The 21,200-nt window shown below is 37.3% G+C and overlaps 1 protein-coding gene across 2 annotated transcripts in view; it reads left to right on the top strand.

Moving 5' to 3' along the window:
* The window catches only part of ARAP2 (ArfGAP with RhoGAP domain, ankyrin repeat and PH domain 2), a 124,532-nt gene that overhangs the window by 88,004 nt on the left and 15,328 nt on the right, over window positions 1-21,200 (top strand). For both annotated transcript variants that reach the window (XM_048304942.1, XM_048304943.1), the window contains 4 exons: window positions 5,799-5,873; window positions 6,905-7,022; window positions 11,452-11,580; window positions 18,462-18,601. In XM_048304942.1, coding sequence (XP_048160899.1) covers window positions 5,799-5,873; window positions 6,905-7,022; window positions 11,452-11,580; window positions 18,462-18,601 — 462 coding nt within the window. The remainder of the gene's footprint in view (window positions 1-5,798; window positions 5,874-6,904; window positions 7,023-11,451; window positions 11,581-18,461; window positions 18,602-21,200) is intronic.

The following is a 21,200-nucleotide window of genomic DNA, read 5'->3' as shown; positions in this document are numbered from 1 at the left end:
GGGCACTGCTGACTCAAATTCAACTTTCCATGGACCAGGACCCCCAGGTTCCTTTCCTCAGTGCTGCTCTCCAGCCTCTTGTTCCCCAGTCTGTGTGCACAGCCAGGATTGCTCCATCCCAGGTGCAGAATTCGGCACTTCCTCTTGTTATACTTCATATTTTTGGTGATTGCCCATCTCTCTAATTTGTCCAGGTCTCTCTGCAGGGCCTCTCTGTCCTCAAGGGAGTCAACAGTGCCTCTGAATTTAGTGTCACCAGGAGACTTACTTAGTATTCTTTGAGGTCCTGTGTCCAAGTTCTTTATGAAGATATTGAAGAGAACTGGGCTGAGAATGGAGCCCTGTGAAACCCCACTAGTCACAAGTCCCCAGTCTGATGTCACCCCATTCATGATAACTCTGTGCCTAACCTGTGAGCCAGTTGCTCACCCATCATGTAACACAGTTATTCAGCTGTGGGATGGACGATTTGTCCAGAAGGACACTGTGAGTGACAGTATCAACAGCTTCACTGAAGTCCAAAAAGATTACATCAACTGGCCTTCCTAGATGAACTAGGTGGGTTATCCTGTTGTAGAAGGAAATCAGGTTTGACAAGCAGAACTTTCCCCTCATGAAACTCTGCTGGCTGTAACCAATGACTGTGTTGTCCTCCAGGTGTTGTCAATACCTTTCAGAATAATCTCCCTGCTTTTACTGGGCACTAAAACAAGAGTGACAGGCCTGTAGCTACTGGGGTCCTCCTCCTTACCCTTGAAAATTGTGACAGTATTCACTAGCTTCCAGTCAGCTGGGACCTCTCTGTATTCCCAAGACTGCTCAAAAATCATCAAGAGAGGCTTTGTGATGACATCAGCCAGCTCTTGCTCTTTGAGGATTCTCAGATAAATCCCATTGGGCACCATATATTTGTAGGGATACAACTGGAACAGCAGATTCTGCACAATTTCAGGGTTTACTGGGAATTGATCATTCTCAGAGTCATGGTCTTCCAGCAGGGCACTGAGACCCCTTTTGTCCATCATCTGTGTTGAAGACAGAGGCAAAGAATGCATTAAACATCTCTGCCTTGTCCATGTCCCTGTTTGTGAGGTGATCCTTCTCATCCTGTAATGGGCTGATGTTATTTTTACATTGCCTGTTGCCATTAATTTACTTGAAAAAACTCCATTTTATTGTCCCCCACAGTTCTGGCCAGTTTCAACTCCAGATGCACGAATTTCCTCCCTACAGTGGCAAGCAGCATCTCTGTATTCTTCCCATGTCACTTGATCTTGCTTCCATTGGGCATACACCTTCCTTTATTGCCTTATTTCTAAGAGAGGATCTCTGTTCAGCCAAGCAGCCTTCTGCCTCACCTGCTTGACTTCCAACATTTGGGAATTGCTGTTGGGGTTCCTCCCCCCTGGCGTGGGGTCCGGGGGGAGGGGGGCCCTGGGGTAGAGGCGCGGGGTTTCCCTGCTCCCTGCTGAATCCCGTTCCCCATTGGTTGTTTTGTGTTCCCTTGCCCAGGGGAGGACCCTGCTGGTCCCGTGATTGCGGCAGTTCTGGGGCAGTCTCCGGCCATGCGGCTGGAAAATAAACACCTCTGAAACATCTACTGTTACAGTGGGGATACTGTAACACGCATATATCAAACCAGGAGTCCCGTGGAAAAGAAATATATATGGACGGATTCTTGGTAGATGTTTCAGAGATGTTTATTTCCCCAGCCGCATGGCCGGAGCTCTGCCGAGGAACCCTCACAGTCTGGACTGAGGGTCCTTTCCCGTGCAGGGGAACACAAAATAACCAATGGGGAACGAGGCTGACCAGGGGCAGCGAACCCCGTGCCTCCCCTCAGGGCCCCTCTCCCAGGGCTACATGGCAGGGGGAAGAGACCCCGACAATCTACCAAGAATTGGTCCCTATTTTTCCACAGGCCTCGCTGTCTTATGCATGTTGCAGTAATCCCCGCTGCGTGTTGCTCTGCCCCTAGGAGGTGATGTTTAAAAAGTGACCAGCACTGGTAGACCCCAGCACCTGCAAAAACATCTTCCCTGGGGACTTTACTTAGCAGTTCCCTGAGCAGTCTGAAGTCTGCTCCCCTCGTGTCCAGAGTTGAAATTTTACTGCTGCTTTTCCTCCTGTCAACACAGATTTTAAAATTGATCACTTTGAGATCGCTGTGGCCAAGATGTCTGCCAATCACCACTTCATTCATTCTTTTCTGTGGTTCTGGAACAAAAGAAAAAAAGTGCTTTTCAAAGTTTATTATACTATTAACATTTTCCAAGCAACTCTGGGAACTTGTAATGAGGACTGTAATGAGGATGAGGACTGCATTCCCTCTGTTATGTCAACCTATTGCCCTTGAAATAGCAATTAAGGAATGAAGTCCTGAGGAGCCTGACTGGTGTTTGTGACAATTTGATTGCGACTACGAACATTTTTCTGAAACTCTGTGTGCACATAACATATGAAATTCACTGATGTGCAGAAGGGAGAAGCGCAGAAGGGAGTGCTTCATAGTATTTCAAAATATTTACTGCCTGAAGCCTGCTGATTAAAGAAGCTCCTTCTAAGGTGGTTACAAGGGTGTTGAGAGATTTTATGTATAACTGTTTCTCTAGAAGAATTCAGCACTTCTCTAACTATGTGTGGTGTCGTCAGTAGGTTTTGCAGGGGAAATACATAGAGCCAGACCTGGATTAACACTAAGTACTTTAGAAAGTGATTGACCTTCCTCTCTGTTACAATTTACAATTATAACTTCTGTCATGAGTATATAGTGCGTATTACCCATAATTTCAAAATACTAGATTTTATGGATGGCTACACTTTACATTTTACCAGGCTTAGAACTTTCATGGATCACAGATTCATGAATTGTATGCTTTCTTGAAGCAACAGAAATATAGGTTCAAAATTGCTGCTAATAAATGCACTTACTGCACCAGCACTAAATATAATAAGGCTAGCCAGTGATTAAGCTAAATTTGCAGTTCAAGGTAAATTAACAAACCCAGTTTTGTACTAATCTTAACTTGTCTATTATATCTATTATGTCTATTATATAAGCTTAGAGCCACCCAGGTATGCTCTGATATAGTCAGAGGTGCAAATCTTACCAGAGAGGTACCCGTGCTTTGGGGAGAAGAGAGAAGCAAACCTGTCACCTTTTCCCTGAAGAGGGCTTGTATTCCTGTCCTCTTAAATGGAGAATTCCAGAGATCAAATTTGTACTTTTAGGAGAAGTGGAGGTGTGACTGTATTCAAATATAACTGGTTACATGTTGCTGCCATCATAGATGGTGGGGCACCCACGTTCTCATTTTCATCTTGGTGTATTTTTTAGTATATAAATGAGTTTGGATACCTGGATCATGTTATTATAGCACCCATGGTTGAATCAAAAGCAGAACAGAACCATGACACTTCAACATTGCTTCCGCCTCCATCCAGCTGAGGCATCAGTAAAGGCCATCTGACCTTCGCCTGCAGCATGTTGCAACCAATGTCTTATCTCCTCATCAAAGGCCCAGGTTTATCCAGTTAGGCATGGGTAAGAGGGAGTGAGGTCTTAACATCTCTATGCATAGGTGTGGGTGCTGTCCTGTTCATCACTGAGACAGCATCACCTCAGGCGCTGCACAGTTGCCAAGTCATTCTTGAGCTGGGTGCGAGACAGTGGCTCAGCTCATGTCCTTGCTCAACCAGCCTCATCGGTTCTCCACAGCAGTTTCCCACAGGCTTCCAGTTACTGTTAAAACTCATGATGTGGTGTAATTGAATGATGTAACAGCATCACTGTAATCGTGTAAGCATCATGGGTAATTGGCAACTTTGGCCTCAAGCAGCTACAATTAAGAATTGCAAGAATTCTTTACATTGAATAACTGACAGTCTGATATCATTGCATCAAAATGTGTGTATATATGTGGGAATATGAGCGATGTAGATAGTTAATACTTTGGAATATGTAGGTTACCTCAGTACTATTATCTCTGGTGATGCAGAATGTTCAGAGAACAACTGAACCAAATTTCTTCTGAATGACCCAAAGTTCACATGTGAACTGTGTGAACTGTGTGAAATGTCACTGAAGTTCTATTCCAGGTGGCACTTTATTAGTCGCTTTTCATTTTCTGTCCACCATATACTTATGCCAGCTGTTGCAGCAATTTACATCAAATTTTCTCTCCATACGGTTGTTTAAATAAGCCCAGTGGAAATCATGTGTCAGCTTCATTCTTATTTCCAACCTTTTTCTGTAATATCATCTGAAAAGCAAATTTTATAACTAAATGAGCTTTTTTGAGTCTGTGCCACTATAATTAAGCAGCTTTCTTCAAAGTAGTTTTGTAATGTTTTTCCTCACAAATGTTTCCATTAGTTTTCTATTCTCAAAGGCTAAACTAACTTAAAAGTTGCTGTTTTTCAGAATGTTAATGTTCTTTAGAATTCAGCACAGCCGTTTATTTTTCCATAGAAATGTAATCTTAGCTTCTGTAAATTGGTCAAAATCTATCCCAAAGCTCAGCTGCTTATATATATGTGTATATATATATGTTTCTATATGCTTTTCTTAACCTCTTCCTCTGTTTGTAGTAGTATGTAAATAAGTAGCATCACTGTCAATATCATTCTCAAAAATGAACACACAAATTGTTATCATAGTGTTAATTTGATTATTAATCTTTATATTTGCCTATTAATGGAATGGTGCACTTCCTGATAGGTGCCTGATTCTGCCTTAGTTTTTCTTCCTATGCTCTGATCATCACTGTAGTTTTTTTTAGAAAATACTTTTTGGTACTGGACTGAGATGAATTGCAATCTTTTGAAGATGCTTACGACTATACTAAAAGGGAATTAGAGCAGGCAAAATGTGAGACATTTTTAACTTTAGAAAAATAAAGTAATTTCTCATCCATTAATATAATTTTATTGCCATAGATGAGCAAACCTAGTCACAATGGAAAATATTACATTCCTTCTCATAAATCATATTTTTCCTCATGATCATAAAATGTTGGATTTAATGACTTTCTAATGTCTAAGTTTTATGTTGTTAGACATCCTTAAATAACATTTGTTAGTGTTGAGTATATGAAACTATTATATATGTCATACGTTTGGTTTATCTGATTGTTCTACATTAGCATAGTGTGTAAAGTTTAGCCTTTTCTCCAGCAAATTTGAAGAGATATATTTAACAGAGGTTGATATCAAGAGCATTTGTTTTAATTCCTTCTTTAATTATGTAATGACAAGTTTTCATTGTGATTAAGAATCATAAATGTGGTATTTGTAGTAATGAATTTTTATTTTCTTGGTATGTACATATGGCTATCTGGCTGAAATACTCTGTAATTTTTCATCTCACTTTTAACTAAGTCAGTTTGGTGTTACAGTCCTTTTTCATTATTTTAAGTTCTATTAATCTGTTTTGATTCTGAAGTGAGCCTGACAAACCTCCAAATCAGAGTTAAGGTTCTGGCAGTTTAAGATACTGAGGTGTACTCATGTCTTAAACGTAAAGTTAAGATTTCCACTTAATTCATGTCTCCCTTAGTTTTCCTGCTCTTGAATGTATATTTATAAATTATGTTCATTTTGTTTGATATGATTCTGTTGGATTTATTCAGGGTTTGATTCAGGATTTATACAGGATTTTTCTCCTGAATCTGTGAATAGAGTTTTTTTTTCCTTACACCAGTTAAATAGAAAGGACAAATAATTGTATTTTCCTTATTTAAAAGGAAACTCAAAATGCTTTTAAGATGATCTAATTTTTTTTAATTGTTTCATTTTAGGTTTCCCAGGCTGGAGATTTGCTTATTGAAGTTTATGTGGAAAGGAAGGAGCCAGACTGTAGTATTATAATCAGGGTTAGTGTATAAAAATGATACAGTGATTTTGTGAAGCACTTTTTCTTGAACTATATCAAAATTATTTTAATACATGTTTTTATAGAAGTGCACAATCAAAGTATGAATTTATGTTTATCACTATTCTTTTAAAGATTTTGGTTTTGAATTTGCTTTGTTGCTTAAATTATGTAAAGACTGATTATTAAGCATTTTTGCATTTTAAAGAAAAATTTAAAAAGATACCATTTTAAAGGGGAGATGTCCTGCTTTAGTTTTACTGTAGTATACAGCCATATAAATTCTCCCAACTTGGTGTGCAGTGCATGGGAACATTAATAAATACCCAGTGAATATTGGATCTATTTAATAGTACAGGCCATTAAAACAACATTCCTCCTTTCTTTTTGTCTTCGGCTTTCTTCTTTCTTTGAGTGTTAAGAAACACTTGTTATTATAATAGAGATTTTTGAGCTTTTTATTTAATAGTGTATTTTAAACACCTGGATCTTCCTGTAGCAGTGTTCCGTTATTTTTTATTATACCTCTCTGATTTGGTTTCCTTTTGGTTCTGTTCAGCATACGACTCTGAGACACTTGTTTGTACATATATGGGTTATGTGGGATACATAGATACACATGCTAAAAGACATGCTTTGTAAAATAGGCATAAAAATGGAAATACGCGTTGCTAAGATAAAAGAAAAAGGTCCTTCTCTAATATTTATCTTCCCACACCCAAGAAAATATATCAAGGTGCTTTTTTTTCCATATTTTTTGGGGTAGAGAAAAGGAATTCAAAACTACGAAGTTAACAGCTTAAAAATATAACTTCTCATATATAAAATCTCATGGAACAAAATAAGGAAAGCCTGCTGGAATCTGATAGATGCTTTATGGGTTTCCAACTCATATATTTACTGCTGCCTTTTTGTTGCCTTTTTTTTTTTTTTTTGGTGCCTTAAGGCAATTGCAGGGAGGAAGACATTGAAAAAATATATCAGAAATCAGTAATTGATATGTATTATAAACTGACTCAATTTGTATTACAGGTATCACCTTTGATGGAAGCAGAGGAATTAACTAATGATGTTTTAGGAATCAAAAACATTATTCCCAGCAAAGATGATATCTGGGCTGCTTTTGAAGTACTTGAAAATGGAGAATTAGGTTAGTGACACTTCAATTTATGCATGTCAATCAGCTTTTATTATTTTAATTTTTCAGTACTTAATATAATCAAAAGCTTAGTTAAAGACTTAATGGAAACAAAAAAAATTAGCCTTCATGACACTGTTTTACATTTGGTTGTTGTGGCATCTGCATGATTTCTTTCTACACTTTTCCAGAAATAACAGGATAAATTGTTGTAAACCCCTTATAAATTAGGGGTTCAGAAGATGTTCTTTATATTACAGTGCTTCGCAGTTCATTAATCATCAGCTATAGAAAAGTAGGTCTTACTGATAAGTCTTAGAGGAAAACCCTATTTTCATTAGAATGTCAGCACTTGATTTTATAAGCAATAAAGCTTTTCAAAACATTAAATGAGAAAATACATGTAATACTTAGGAGAAAGGATCTTTTATATTTTATTTAGTCAAATGTTTAATGTATGAAGGTGAAAAAAGGAGGCATAAAGTGTGTAATTCTGTGTTTATGGCAAGTGGCATTACAGTGTATCTTGCAGAATATTGAAAAATTTGTTTGAAATATAGTTCTGCTGCCAACAAAAGCAAACGTCACATGGTCACAATATTTGTGAACTGTAAAGAGGTTTTATCATTGGGAATGCTTTATACATGCTGGAGTATGTTTAAAATGCTGGAGCATTCTATTCTTAGAGATACCTAAAATAATGTAAAGTAATAGGGATTTTTAAAATTAAAACATATCTTGATGAATATTCCCCAAGGTAATCTGATTTTTGAAGGATGTGTAGGGTTAGAAATATGCAACATCTATTTGCATCTCCTAGTAAGTTGCTGCTCTTAACTCTTCTCATGTTAGAGGGTGACTGTGGACTTTTTTTATTTCTATGGTGAAGATACTTATTTTCAAGTCAAGAAAAAAAACAAGAAAGTCGAGAAAATAAGATTACTAAATATTGCTCTAATATTGTTTGAATAGTTTTGTCGTACTTGATTTTCAGATGTGCTTACAATAATTCCTTCAGTTTTACTAATATTATTTAGGTACTCAGTCTTGAGCTTGGCAGTATAAAAATCTAGAATGGAAGTGTATTCTCCCTTTCAACTTGAAATAAATTATCCTGAGCCCTCTCCACATCTTGCAATCTGTTGGTGATCCTGTATAGAGTTGTGATACAGAGTTCATTTCCAGATTCATAGATGTGGGTGACAACTGACAAAGAATGCCAGCATTTATTATCTTTAGAAGAGTCCTGATAATTCCTACAAGTACAATACAAATCATATTTCTTTTGACTGAATAATGGAAAAAAATGGAATTTTATTTTCTTAAACTTGATATATGACGCTTACAGGAACATGAAAACTAAAGCTGATATGGCCAAGAGAACGTAAAAGTAAATAAAAAGATAGACCCCACAAGAGCTTCTTGAGTTATTTTGGTGCAACAGCTAATATTTTAGTGGGGTATAGAAATGTTGTCTGAGCTAATGACTATGGAAGACAAGCAAAATTAAGCTAGGAGTGAGACACTACAGGCCCTACATAACACAATAAATAGGGGCAAGAGATTAGAGTATATCCTACTGAAAGAAGAGTTTCCAACAGAAAGTGGAAATGGCATACCAGTGTTTTGTAACAACCAAGCAAAAAGCAGACTAAATTAAAGTCCTAATTCATCACCTGACTCCTGTCAGTAGAGACTGTGTTGATGAAATATCTGCTTCATGGACCCCTTTCCAGAAGAATCAGTGCGTCAATAGAGGTGAATTATTGTTTCAAAATAAAAATACTGTTGTAGTAAGAGATATTTACTCAGGTAGACTCCTATGGTCCTATGGCTGAATCTAGCACATTTGCAGAGGGTGGGAATACAGAGAAAATTAGTTCTATGCAGTCTTTGGTCCAAATGTCACAATGAAGAACTAAAACGCTACTTGAGTCTTTGCTACTGCAAGTTGATTCTACTAGTGTCATTTGACAAATACCATCTGAGGCATTTACAGATCATTTGAGATTCTGACACATAATGACAGAAGAAAGGTTGCGTATTTGTTTCAAATGTACACCAGTAATCACAGTGTCTTTCTGATAAAAATTAATTTTCTGCTCTTTTTCCTGCCGCGGTCTGCTATCTGTCCAGTGCATTTCTGCTTGTACACTCAATCCTGAATTTTTATATGACTTACTTTACTTTTTGAGATACAATGTCATGACAACAACCCCTGAGAAGGCAAGAAAATTAGAATCGTATTTTCTAGAACGTAATTTTCTACTAATAGTTAATGTTGTTTAAGGTGAAAATGACTGGTTTAGCATATTTAACCTGAGTGAAAGAAAGGGTAATTGAATGCATGTGTTGACTGCTTGCTGTTCAAAATACTAAAACTGCAATATTAAAAAATCAGCTAAATTATTTGCATATAGAAAAGTTGCAATAATTGATGATTTTATCTAACCTAATGCAAAATATTTAATACCATATGCTTTTACAAAATAGGGTATATATATATTTTTTTAATAATATGTGATTGATGGATAGTTTGTAAATGAGGTGTGTTACCAGTAAAATAGTTAGTGGTTTTCGGCGTGATGATTTATGTACCATGGATGGATTACGTACCATGGATTATGATGACAGATGGTCTTAAATGTAACTATAAATAAACCAGTAGGTGTTTGCTGTGGGAGTGCTGGTGTTCTTACTAAGAAGATGTGATGATTTGCCAGTCTCCTGCCTTTGATTTGTAAAGTTCTCCTTAAAGTGGGTTTTCTCTCTTGCATAAAGGCATCAAGTGTTTATCACATCGGAGTCCCCAGTTTCCCAAAAATTTAGAAGTTTGACCACTTAAAACGGTGTTATAAAGTAGGAGTTGAGCTGCTATCTACAGTGGTATTCTTTTGGTGTCATGTCTGAATAATGAAGTCTTTATATAGGTGGTATCACAACTCTATGGGTAATGTAAATATTTTTGCATCCCAAAATAGCAGTGGGTTTTTTCTGTCACTTAAATGTGTTGTTTGTGGCTGCTGCTTTCTGAGGCTCTAGTGTTCAGGTGTTCTAGAAAATGCGTTCTGCTAGACTGTAGTGCTGGACAGTCCCAAAGCAGCTGTTGACATTTCATATTCATCTACCATAGCAGGAGTGAAAAATGAGATTATGGCTGCATACTTTGCCCTTCAGTACTCAAGGGATGTGGCTAGACTGTGTGATCCAACATGATTGTGGCTAGACAGTGTGATCCAACATGACAATGTCACAGAGGTGTCACTTTTCAGGAGCCATACCCAGCTCTTCTCAAGGCCTGACCCACATATATTGGTATGCAAATGGGAACTGAGATCTTTTGGAAAAATCTCTCTTTGGAGATAAAATGACATTTGAACCCACAAAGCCATTGTTAAGGCTTTTGTGGGTTCACGAATTACAGTTGGTGCTCGCTGCTGAGCAGGTGAAAGCCTTCAGGGGTGTGAGTGTGTCCTCCCCCATACACATCAGTGTTGCCTCAGGCTGTGCTGTTCATGTCATACTCAGATTTCTGCTGGATCTGGTAATGCAGATTTAGGTACTACTTGCAAGATTTTTTCTACCTTCATTTGGTATGTGAACTGGGGTTTGTATGGAGTACTGGCTGGACTTTCTTATCACTGCAATTTTTCAGTTCTGTGCTAGGTCCCAGAGTTTCTCTTCTAGGATGGATGATGCCTACCATCCATCCTGGATGTGTGTTTGAGGATCTGAAGTTTTGGAGTGCACACATGCAGTCTAGTCATGCCTTCATCTATTGGTGGTTTAATCTTGCTGCACTTTTTGTACAAGATTGAAATATGCAGGTGCAAGTTTGCAAATTCCCTAATGACAGCAGCAGGGAGAAGACCTAGTAAGACCATGTGCTTCTCCCCTCTAGTAAAAATAACTTAATGAAACCAGGAGTCTGTTTCAGTCTGCTTTGATCAATAGCAGACAGTATAATCCATACCAGTTGGAGGGATTTTTTTTCACTGTGGTCGCTCCAAATTCTTTGGCTCTTTCATTGCATAGATTTGGTAGCTATGATGTTTCTTTTGCGTATTCAGCATAGGCCAATACGGCACAGTATAGCTGAAGGCCTCAGCTGTTTGATCATATTTAGACATGCCCTGTAATAGGTCCTAACTTTAGTTTGAAAGCAGTGCTTTAGTGTTTTTACATTAAAAATATAACAATACATTTGGCTACTGCTTGTTTAATTTTATATTCATTACCTGTGCAAATCCTACCAACAAAGGTATTGTCAATGAAGTGCCTAATTGTCTTATTTTAAAAGCAGTGTTTTTCTTCTATAGCTCAAAGTCAATGAGACTTTGTGTACAAGCAAATGTAATTTGTGAGGGCCTTCAATATTGTTGGGTTTTGTCTTTTATTTTAATTCGGGTTTTTTGTGTTTTGTTTCTTCGGCATTTTTTAGAACGTCCTCTGCATTATACAGAGAATGTACTAGAACAAGTTCTTCACTGGAGTTCACTACCAGAGCCTGGCACTGCGTATCTAGTAATAAAGAGATTCCTAACAGCAGACATGATGAATCTCTACAGTGGTATGTAACTTTTTTATTTATTTAGTTATTTTACATAGAGACATGAGGATGGCAGTTGTTTTGTAGCTGTTTCAGTGGAGAAAAGTGTCCCAAAACATCTAAATTACTGCTACTTCATAAAAGTTACAGATTTACAGAGGGTTGTGCTGACTTCCTACAAAACCAGAAATTCTGGATGTTTGTTTCTACAAACTATAAGCTCTTCCATTGGAATATAAAAATGTACAGAAATTCTGCAGTCAGTTCACACTTTGTGAATTTCTGCTGTGAAGCTTGAAACTGCTCTTTTATTTAACATTTGTATATATTTATATAATTATGGTATACTAATAACAATTTGTATTATCTAATTCAATGCCTCCAAACTGCAAAGCTAATTTTACAGAATCACAGAATATTCTGAGTTGGAGGGTGCCCAGAAGGATCATCAAAGTCCAACTCCTGTCCAACTCCAGGACAGCCCCAGGAGTCACACCATGTGCCTGAGAGTATTGTCCAAACGCTTCTTGAACTCTTAGGCTGGTGCTGTGACCACTTCCCTGGGGACCCTGTTCCAGTGCCCAACCAGCCTCTGGGGGAATATTTCCTGAATCCAACCTAAACTTCCCTTACACAACTTTAGACCATTCTCTTATCCTGACACTGGTCACCACAGAGAAAAGATCAATGTTTATTTACCCCTTTGCTTCCCCTCATGAGGAAGTTTTTGACTGCAATGAGGTCTCCCCTCAGTCTCCTCCAGGCTGAACAGACCAAGTGCCCTCAGCCCCTCCTCATACTTGAGGGCTTCCCCTCAAGGCCCTTCACCTTTTTTTTGCCCTTCTTTGAACACTTTCTAACAGCTTTAGATCCTTCTTATACTGTGGTGCCCAAAACTGCACACAATATCCAAGGCAAGGCTGTACCAGCACAGAGCAGAGCGGGACAATCCCCTCCCTTGACTGGCTGGTGATGCTGTGCCTGATGCTCCCCAAGACACGCTTGGCCCTCCTGGCTCCCAGGGCACTGCTGACTCAAATTCAACTTTCTGTTGACCAGGAACCCCAGGTCCTTTTCCACAGTGTTGCTCTCCAGCATCTCATTCCCCAGTCTGTCTGTCCAAGGTTGCCCCATCCCAGGTGACATACTCATTTGAATTACATACTCAAGCAACTGAATAACTTGGAGAATATGTGGCCTTTAAAAGGGAGCTGACACTTAAAATATAGATCAAGTATGTAGTGAAAATATACGGTTTACATGTTGCCCCAGTCTATATTTTCTTTTTTTCCCCATATAATACTGGCTTTAAGTCTCCTATGTAATATGTAGTATCTGCTTTGCGAGAAATGGAAGTTTAGATGTTCAATAATTATATCCTGTTTTCAAGCAGCTGAAATTCTGTGTGCTATCACTGTATGATGTGTGATCTTAACACATGATGCCTGGTTTAATGTTCATCTTATTTTATATAATGGCTCATTCAAATATATATATCTTTTCCTCTCTTTCTCATACATGGAAATGTTAATCTTTCCATTCTATATATCTTATCTTGATTTCAAGAAGTAAAACTTATGCTATTTTGCTTATTCTTCTGAAAATAATAGCGTTCTTTCACCATGCTTTATTTCTGTAAAAGCATATTTCACAAATGTAAATGAACCTGAACAAGTGTGCTGTTCATGACTTTTATGGTTGAGTTTCACTTTCTCTAAATGTGTGATAGCAGGTCATGAATAGAGAGAAATGGCCTACTTCATTAAAAGCTTGATATATGAACTCCCATCACCTCACTAGGTATGTGTTGAGGTATAATCAGAAAAGGGAATGGGTCATAAGGATTTTGAGAATCACTGCTGTAAGAAACACATAAGGATCAGGCTAGTGTCAACTTAGCAAAAGGTAGTAAAGGAGAGATCTACTGCAATTTGCACTCCTTCCTGTCTTCTAGATTTTACATCCATTTATTCTCCCAACCCATCACAGTAATCGTTTGCATCAGTTCCATTCATTTTGATCTTAATCTAGACACACTGTCCTTTCACTGTTTACATTTATTGATGCTTTTTATATTTGTTTTAAAATAATTAAAACCTTATTAAATAAATTATATTGGTTTTCTCAGTGGTTTGAAAAGGAAAACCTCTGCCATATTGCAGACTTACAGTGTTGATGTCTGCAAACTCCACATGGCAGAGTAATCTTGTGAATCCATCCCTAGATAGTGTCAGAATGAGAAACTATACAGAACGAGGTCATTGGGGAAGGGGTGTTCCCAGTGTTTAGCATACAAGGCACTTATCATTATGGTGGGGCTCTCCATCTCAAAGTGCACAAGAAGTAACTGCTAGCTTGAAGGAAGAAAGGGAGACCTCAATCTTGTCTGTCTTTTGCACTCTATATGGGGATAACTCCTTGTCACTGAGTAATAGGGCTGAGGCCAGATGTCCAACCGCTATGATTTGAAGTATGTTTTTTAACAATGGATTCAGCCTGTACAAATGGGCAACTGGGTGGATGGATGTCCTCCTACTTTGCAGTAAAATTAATAGGACTGTGATCATATAATGTTTATAATTTAATTCCATGAATAGTCACTGCTGCCCTGATTTATGTAATAATCTTAAAGACTAAATTATTATATTCCTGACAATTTTTTTTTCTCTTAATATTACCTGAGAGCTTTTTGTTCTCAGCACTTTTCTCCTTTTTCTTCCTGAGTCTTTAATGTTGTTTGAAATAATGTTGGTTCAATAATGAGCCTCATTTCATCTTGGCAATTTATCACAGTCTTCTCTGTCAGTGCAACTTTTCCCATGTTCCTTATTGTAGTGGTTTGGTCCAAGATACTCATTACTGTTTACCTTCTGTGAGATAAGAATTAGGAGAAATGCAAAGCAGGCACCAAACTTGAAAGACTATAAAGAAGTTTATTAACAGACCTAAAAGAAGAAAAAAAAAATCATACCACACCTTCAGAACTCTTCTCCTCCCCCCACCTTCCTCCCTTCTCCCACTGACAATGTAAAAAGACAACCCTTGAGATGTTCAGTCTGTTTACCACTTGCATAATAACCTTGTTCAGTCCATTTAGAAAGAGGAGTCTCTCTGCTCATGCTATGAAAACATTATCACAACGAGACAGCCGCCCACTTCCAAATAACTTTGTTCAGTCCATTTAGGGAGAGGAGTCTCTCTGCTCGCATGTGAGTCCCTTCCCCCAACTTGCAGCTTTTCCCACAACTGCTTTCAAGGGTCCACTCTTGAAGTTTTTTGGGGTACAATTTTAAGGTTGAGCTGTTCAGAAACAAAGGTTCTCTTCACCCATCTCTGGGAGCATTTCATCTCTAAGAAATCTCTGGGAGCATCTCTAGGAACTGAGGTTTTCTCCTTTCCCATTTGGATCAAAAGTCCTCATCGTTTCCATCTCTCCCTGTTCAAATTTCTCATCAAATTACAGCTGCGTCAGCATCTGCCTATCTCAGGGCAGGTGCTTTTGCTCACAAGTACAAGCTGAACACTCCACCCCCCATATCTTCATGAAATTACAGCGGGTACTCTGATATATCATAGCTTCACAACAGAATTTCAGCTTTAAGTATCTCTTCTTCCTCTTCCCTAGTTTTTCAACTCTTCACAGCACTAAAAGGGTTAATCTCACCTAGGCCTTGCAGCTGGAATGTGGCTTATAGCAGTGGAGGGGGGGGGAGCCCAGCCGCTCTGGCTGCCCACAGCAGGGCTGTGGGAGGGTTCCGCGGGTGGAACAGGTCCATCGGCTCCAGAATGGCCTGGCCCGCTGGCCGCCCCACGGGGCCCGCAGCCACCTGTCCCAGCACCGGAAATGAGAGAGAGCTCTGCCTCAGGGTTTCTATTCTTAAGTGTGTATCACAGAGGTGGTCACAATTTTAAGTGGCTCAAAGAATTGTCCATATTCAAACTGGCCAGCTGATAGGTTCTGTCAAGTCATAGAGGAAGCTGTAAGCACCCCTTAGCAAGGACATCCCTTCCGGGACTATGCTTTGCTAACCTATGACACTTATACATAGTACATTCTTAATTCTTATACTTGTCCATTTTAAACTACTTTCTTGTGTTCTGCAACTGAGATGAGCTCAGTTGTTTAGAGCAGGTTGCTAGTACCACCAAGGTTGTGAGTTCAATCCCTGTTTGGGGGATTCACTCAAGAGCTGGACTCTATGATCCTGGTGTGTCCCTTCCAACTCAGACTGTTCTGTGATTCTATGATCCAAACCTTGTATTGAGGTCTAGATGTATGTTTTCTCTCATATAGAAATCAACTTTCCTTTTCAAGGAAAAAAGGGTTAGTTTATTTGTATTGATATGTTTCAGTAAATTTGTGGTGAGTTTTCTACTTTATTCCAGATCTTTAGTTACTCATTCCTGACAATTTATTCCATAGCTTTTCATGCTTCTTGCAGGAGTGCTCTTTCAAGTGCTGTTCAGTAGGGCAAAGTGTGCATTGTATTTTGGTGTAAGAGGTACTCAGGACAGCTTAATTCTATTTCAAGCCCCTTTTTCTTCTCCTTACGTAAAATTTTATCATATTAAAGTTTTATTTGTTAGAAAACAAAATATTATTTATTTGTTAAATTTACTTTAAAGTGTATGTGTATATATCCTTGAAATTTTTCTAGTACAGTGTTGTATAATTTGAGTGGTAAGTATTGATTTCTGAGAGCAGGGGCTATTATTCAGATATTCTTTGAAATGCACACTTTTAAACCATAGATAGATCAATCCTGCGTAGATTAAGTGCACCTACTGCCTAGTTGAAAATTCTAGCAATTTTAGCATGTTTTGTAAAGTTTGTGTCTGAAAAATACATTCTGATTAGGACATATCCTGATTATTTTAGATTTACTTCATGAAATGCTGGCTTCTAAAGAATACAGAATATCATCAGTTTAGAGAATTATTTTTTTCCTCCTTCAGGCTTTTCTAAGATCTTTGTAAGTCTAAAGTGTTTGACAGATTTGCTGCTATAGGAGTGCTGTGAAGATTAGGATGAGTTCTTGTCATGTTAGGAGCTGTGTGCAGAAATTTAATATCTTTCAGTTTGGTGTAGATGTGGAAGTATCCTGCTACTCTAATATTAAGTACCCTGCTACCCTCATTTTGTATGGTTTAAAAAAAAAATGAAAAAAAATATAAAAGCACTTGTGATTCTGTGGATAAGAATTCATATTCTATTGTGAACATGAAATAAAAATTCTTACTGGCAAAGAGAGACTACATTAGTCTTTTTTTAAGCTGTGCATGTATATTTGCACTTATAAGTGAGGACATCTAAGTAAATTCTGATTTTAATTGTCAAAATGTATTGATTCTGGCTTTAGATTCTTATTTTTTGATATTTTTATCATGTGCTGCTTCTTAATAATAGAATTTTGATATCAGATGTTCAAAGTCTAAGTGGAGTTTTATTGAAAAAATCCAATTGAGTACTTGGGTAAGGATGAGATTTTCAATACACCATATACCCCTTTTACATCACAGTTTTATTTCTTATCCTGAAACTAATATCATATAAAAGCTAGTGGTATCATTCCGTGACGCTTAAACAAGTTGGTTCAGTATTTCCCAAATAAATAAATGACTTATGGGAAGTACCTACACTTAGCTAAAGAAAACAGGTGTTGAAAGCCAACATATGGCATAAGCAGTAGGCTTGTAGTGTTTGGGGATAAAGGAATTACAACCCTGTTAGTCTGGCTCCCGCTTCAAGGTGAAATGGTATTGAGTGGAATAGAGGAGAAGGCTACATCTCCTGTCTTCCTGCTCTATTCTCATGTCTGCGGTCTGCTTCCAGCACTATTTACCTCAGGGAGTAAAGAATTCTTCAGAATTCTGCTGAATTCTTAGTTCTGTCATAAAGTCAGTAGGAATTATTGTCTTTTCCTTTGTTCTTCCTCATTTTAACTATTAAAGTGCCATTTTAGTTTAAGTTTCAGTTTATATGCATGAGTCATAGCAGCATGGCAATGACTGTAATTAGTGGTCAGAAGTTTTTTCTGGGCAAGTGTACTTACTGGGATAAGCTGATAAAGTAGTGAAAAAATGTATGTATATTGAGCAGAATAGGAAACCTAAAAATGCCTAAAAATGGTGGTGCAGTAGTTTATATGTACTAGTAATACTTCTTTGAATTATTTTATTTAGGATTTTAAATTGCTGAGAATGTACTGAGAAATCTAGTCCTTAACACTAAAAGCCTTTGATAGCTCGGGTATTCTTCTTTTTTAAATAAGAACTTCCTCAGAACAAAGTTACATAAAGCTTTATAAAGCTGACTGCAATATTACTGTTTGGTTTTGTGTGAGGTGGTGTTTTGTTTGAGTTTTTTATTAATTTTACCGAATATATGTGAGTTTGTGTGTATTTTAACACAAATAAAAAAAAATCCAGACAGACTCATGACAAAATGAGATCTTTATTGAAATGTTTTGCCTCTCTTAAGCATAGAAATTAAAAGTATCCATGTCATACTCTTGGGCTTAATGGCACATTCTATGCTGCAAACATTCTTTGAATTAAAGTTTGTTGGTAGATTCTTTCCATGTTATCATAGAAGTGAAACAGAGAAGACTTTTTTCCCCACCAGTAATTAAAATAATAATTGTGTGTATGATTAAGAATGCCTTTCTTATGAATATGTAATATATATTAATATAGAATATGTATTGAAATGTGATACATAGTTTATATATATGTGTATACATATATAATATAATTAATTTCATTATTTTTATACATATATGTAGCATAATACCAAATTAACTTTACCAATGTAATTTTAGTTTTTTTGATAAACAATAATACTTAAGAACTAGGAACTTCTGCTGTTGTAATTCTAACAAAATGCTTTTTTTTCTTGGTAGAGAAAAATGAGAAAGGTAGCGTGAAAGCAGGCAATCTCAAGTACAAGGAGGAACCATCAAAACTGCTGTCTGGAAACAAATTTCAAGACCGTTATTTTGTGTTACGGGAAGGAAACTTGCTTCTTTATAAGGATATGAAGGTACAGCAGACAAACTCTCCACCAAACTCTGAATTAAGCTTTCTTTTTTGTATGAGAAAGAAAAGGAAGGCAAACAGATCAACATTTCTCATATAAAATGGCAACTTCTAGATTCTGGGGTTGAAGTATAAGATTTTTGTCTTCCTGTTTCATAAGTGTGTTAGTAAAAGGAATTTGTGTGTGTTTGTCATTTAGCTATTGTAGTTACACATTACTATAAGCTTTAAAAATTCAAAATATAAAAGTGTTTGGGGCTTTGTGTTGCCCCTAAATGATTTGAAAACCTGCTGTAGAGAGCTGTAGGAGAAGTACTATGGAACTTAAATGAGTGCATGCTATTTTTTTCTTGTTATTTCACACAAAGCCCTTAAAAATTGCAAGCAACAGGGTTCTTACACCTACAAGTCTCATGATAGAAGAGATTATAGGAAACAATAACTCTCAATACACCGGCAGAATCTTTCCCTGCTTCCCACCAACAGTTTTCAGATGTATTCTCAGTCCTCTAAAAACTAGTATTGATAATTAGGTTAGATATACCTCAGAGTTCCACAGAAGTGAATTTAGTCATGATAATAGCAGGAAGGGTTCAGTTTTAAATATTTCATGGGAGTTTTCTTAAAACAGTGGGTTTGAGTGTATGCAGCTTGTGTTTAAGTATAAAGCCAAATAATATTAATCATGAACTATGTTTTCATTTTAGTTCCAATAATTTCTGGTTTAAAAAAAAAAATCAACGTTTCAAGTGCTTTTATTTTTGCTGAATGTTGTTTTTTTCCATCCAACAAATACAGATGTATATTGCAGACCTTCGTAAAGTACTTTTTTTAAGAATATCCCTTGCTCACTTAAGCTAATGCACTGTGTCTTCTTGTGAAGCTGTGGATACAATCTTAATTAGAATGACCCCAGAATGTCAAAAATAGTGTCTTATAATTTAGTGCTAAAACTCAAATTGGCACAGATGTGAGAATAAATTAATATGCCCATAAAACCTTAATTAGTATCTTGGAAAGAATTTATGACAGGATTGTTATACCACTTTATAATCTCTTTTTTTAAGCCATTCTAATTTATAAAACATTGAATTCCCCAACTCAGGAGGCGCTTAGAACACTTACTTTTAAATGGCTTTACATTTCTTGTTTTTTTTAAAAAAAGCAAATGGCAATACCATTTTTTGATCAAATAGTATATATGAGTTTGTTTTACTTTCTTTTGAGAGATATTAATCATGAATAATCTTGGTTTAATTTTAGTCATATTTAGAAGTGAATAGTAGGAAAACTTGACATTGCAGATGGAAAATTGTAGTTAATAAGACCACATGTACTAATTAATTTATAAATTCTCATTAACAGCAAATTAACTTTGTACATGCAGGTGGATACATTCTGTTCAGTGTTTCTCTTGTTCAAGAGCAATTATCAAAAACACTGAAAGTTTCTCTGAATACTGTATGTTAAATTACTATACTGTGCTAATTGACAGAAATAATTTACCCCTTTAATGTTCTGTTGCTAAGAGATAAGCTCACAGACAGACAAATGGCTCCCTCAAGGTGCATTATAGTGAGAAGTATGCAGTTGTTTAACTTAATAGTATGTTCTGCAGGGGTATTTCTTCATCCTGACAGTACCCTTCTTTTGAGCAGGAAATTACACAGGAGTACCAACCATAAAACTGTTGTGTGTTTTGTTGTTTTAAGTTTTCTTAAATGTGTCTCTTTTTCCATACTCTGGAGTGTTAGAAATTGAAAGCTGCAGAGTGGGAAATTGAGAATCCAGAGACAGTAAACACTAGGGAGTAGCTTTGTGTTCTGGAATTATAAGATTTGTTAAGTTGTTTGGTGTATTTTTTTCTAAATTGAAAGCTAAAACACTTGACCTAAAAGTACTAAAGTACTTTTGTGTAGTGTTGTGTTAAATATTAGTTTTGCTCTGTAGTAGTGTGCATGAGAACTTTATTGTTTCCTTTCCGCACTTCATCTTCTAGGCACATTCAGTTCTCACACACAGTGTGGGTGTATGTCTGTTGTAGATTGCCTAAAGATAGTTTGTTCAAGAAGGAGCAAGGAAGGAACCTCAGGGCATTTCTGGTCCAACTTCCTGTGCACAGCAGGGATAGCAGCCAAGGTCGGGACATGTTGTGCACGGCTTTAATCAGTTAAGTCTCAAAAAACCCTGAGGATGAAGATTGCACAACCCTTCTGGGTAGCCTGTTGCCGTACATGACTGTCCTCATGGGGGGAAGTTTGTCTGTCCTTAGATGGAGTCTTTTCACATTATGGAGCGCCTCACTCAGTCTCCTTGGTAACTTCCCCTTAGGTGCAGGGCGCCTGCTGTTAGGTCAGCTTCTCCTCACAGGGCAAGTGCTCCAGCCCCCAGCTGGCTTGGTGGGCTCCTGCTGAACCCTCTCCAGATTATTGATTCTCTTTTTTCTCTCAAGGAGTCAAAAGATGCAGTCACACAAGTAATGAGGAAAGGAAGAGAATCACTCTCCTCCACCTACTCATTGTGCTTCTGCTAACTCAGGAAAAGGAGACCAACTTTGCTGTCAGGATGCACTGCTGGTTTATGCCCAGCTTGGCACCTACCAG

This window comes from Corvus hawaiiensis, chromosome 5 (genome assembly GCF_020740725.1).
Source record: "Corvus hawaiiensis isolate bCorHaw1 chromosome 5, bCorHaw1.pri.cur, whole genome shotgun sequence".
Taxonomy (NCBI): domain Eukaryota; kingdom Metazoa; phylum Chordata; class Aves; order Passeriformes; family Corvidae; genus Corvus; species Corvus hawaiiensis.
This window is presented reverse-complemented; position numbering and strand designations above follow the sequence as displayed.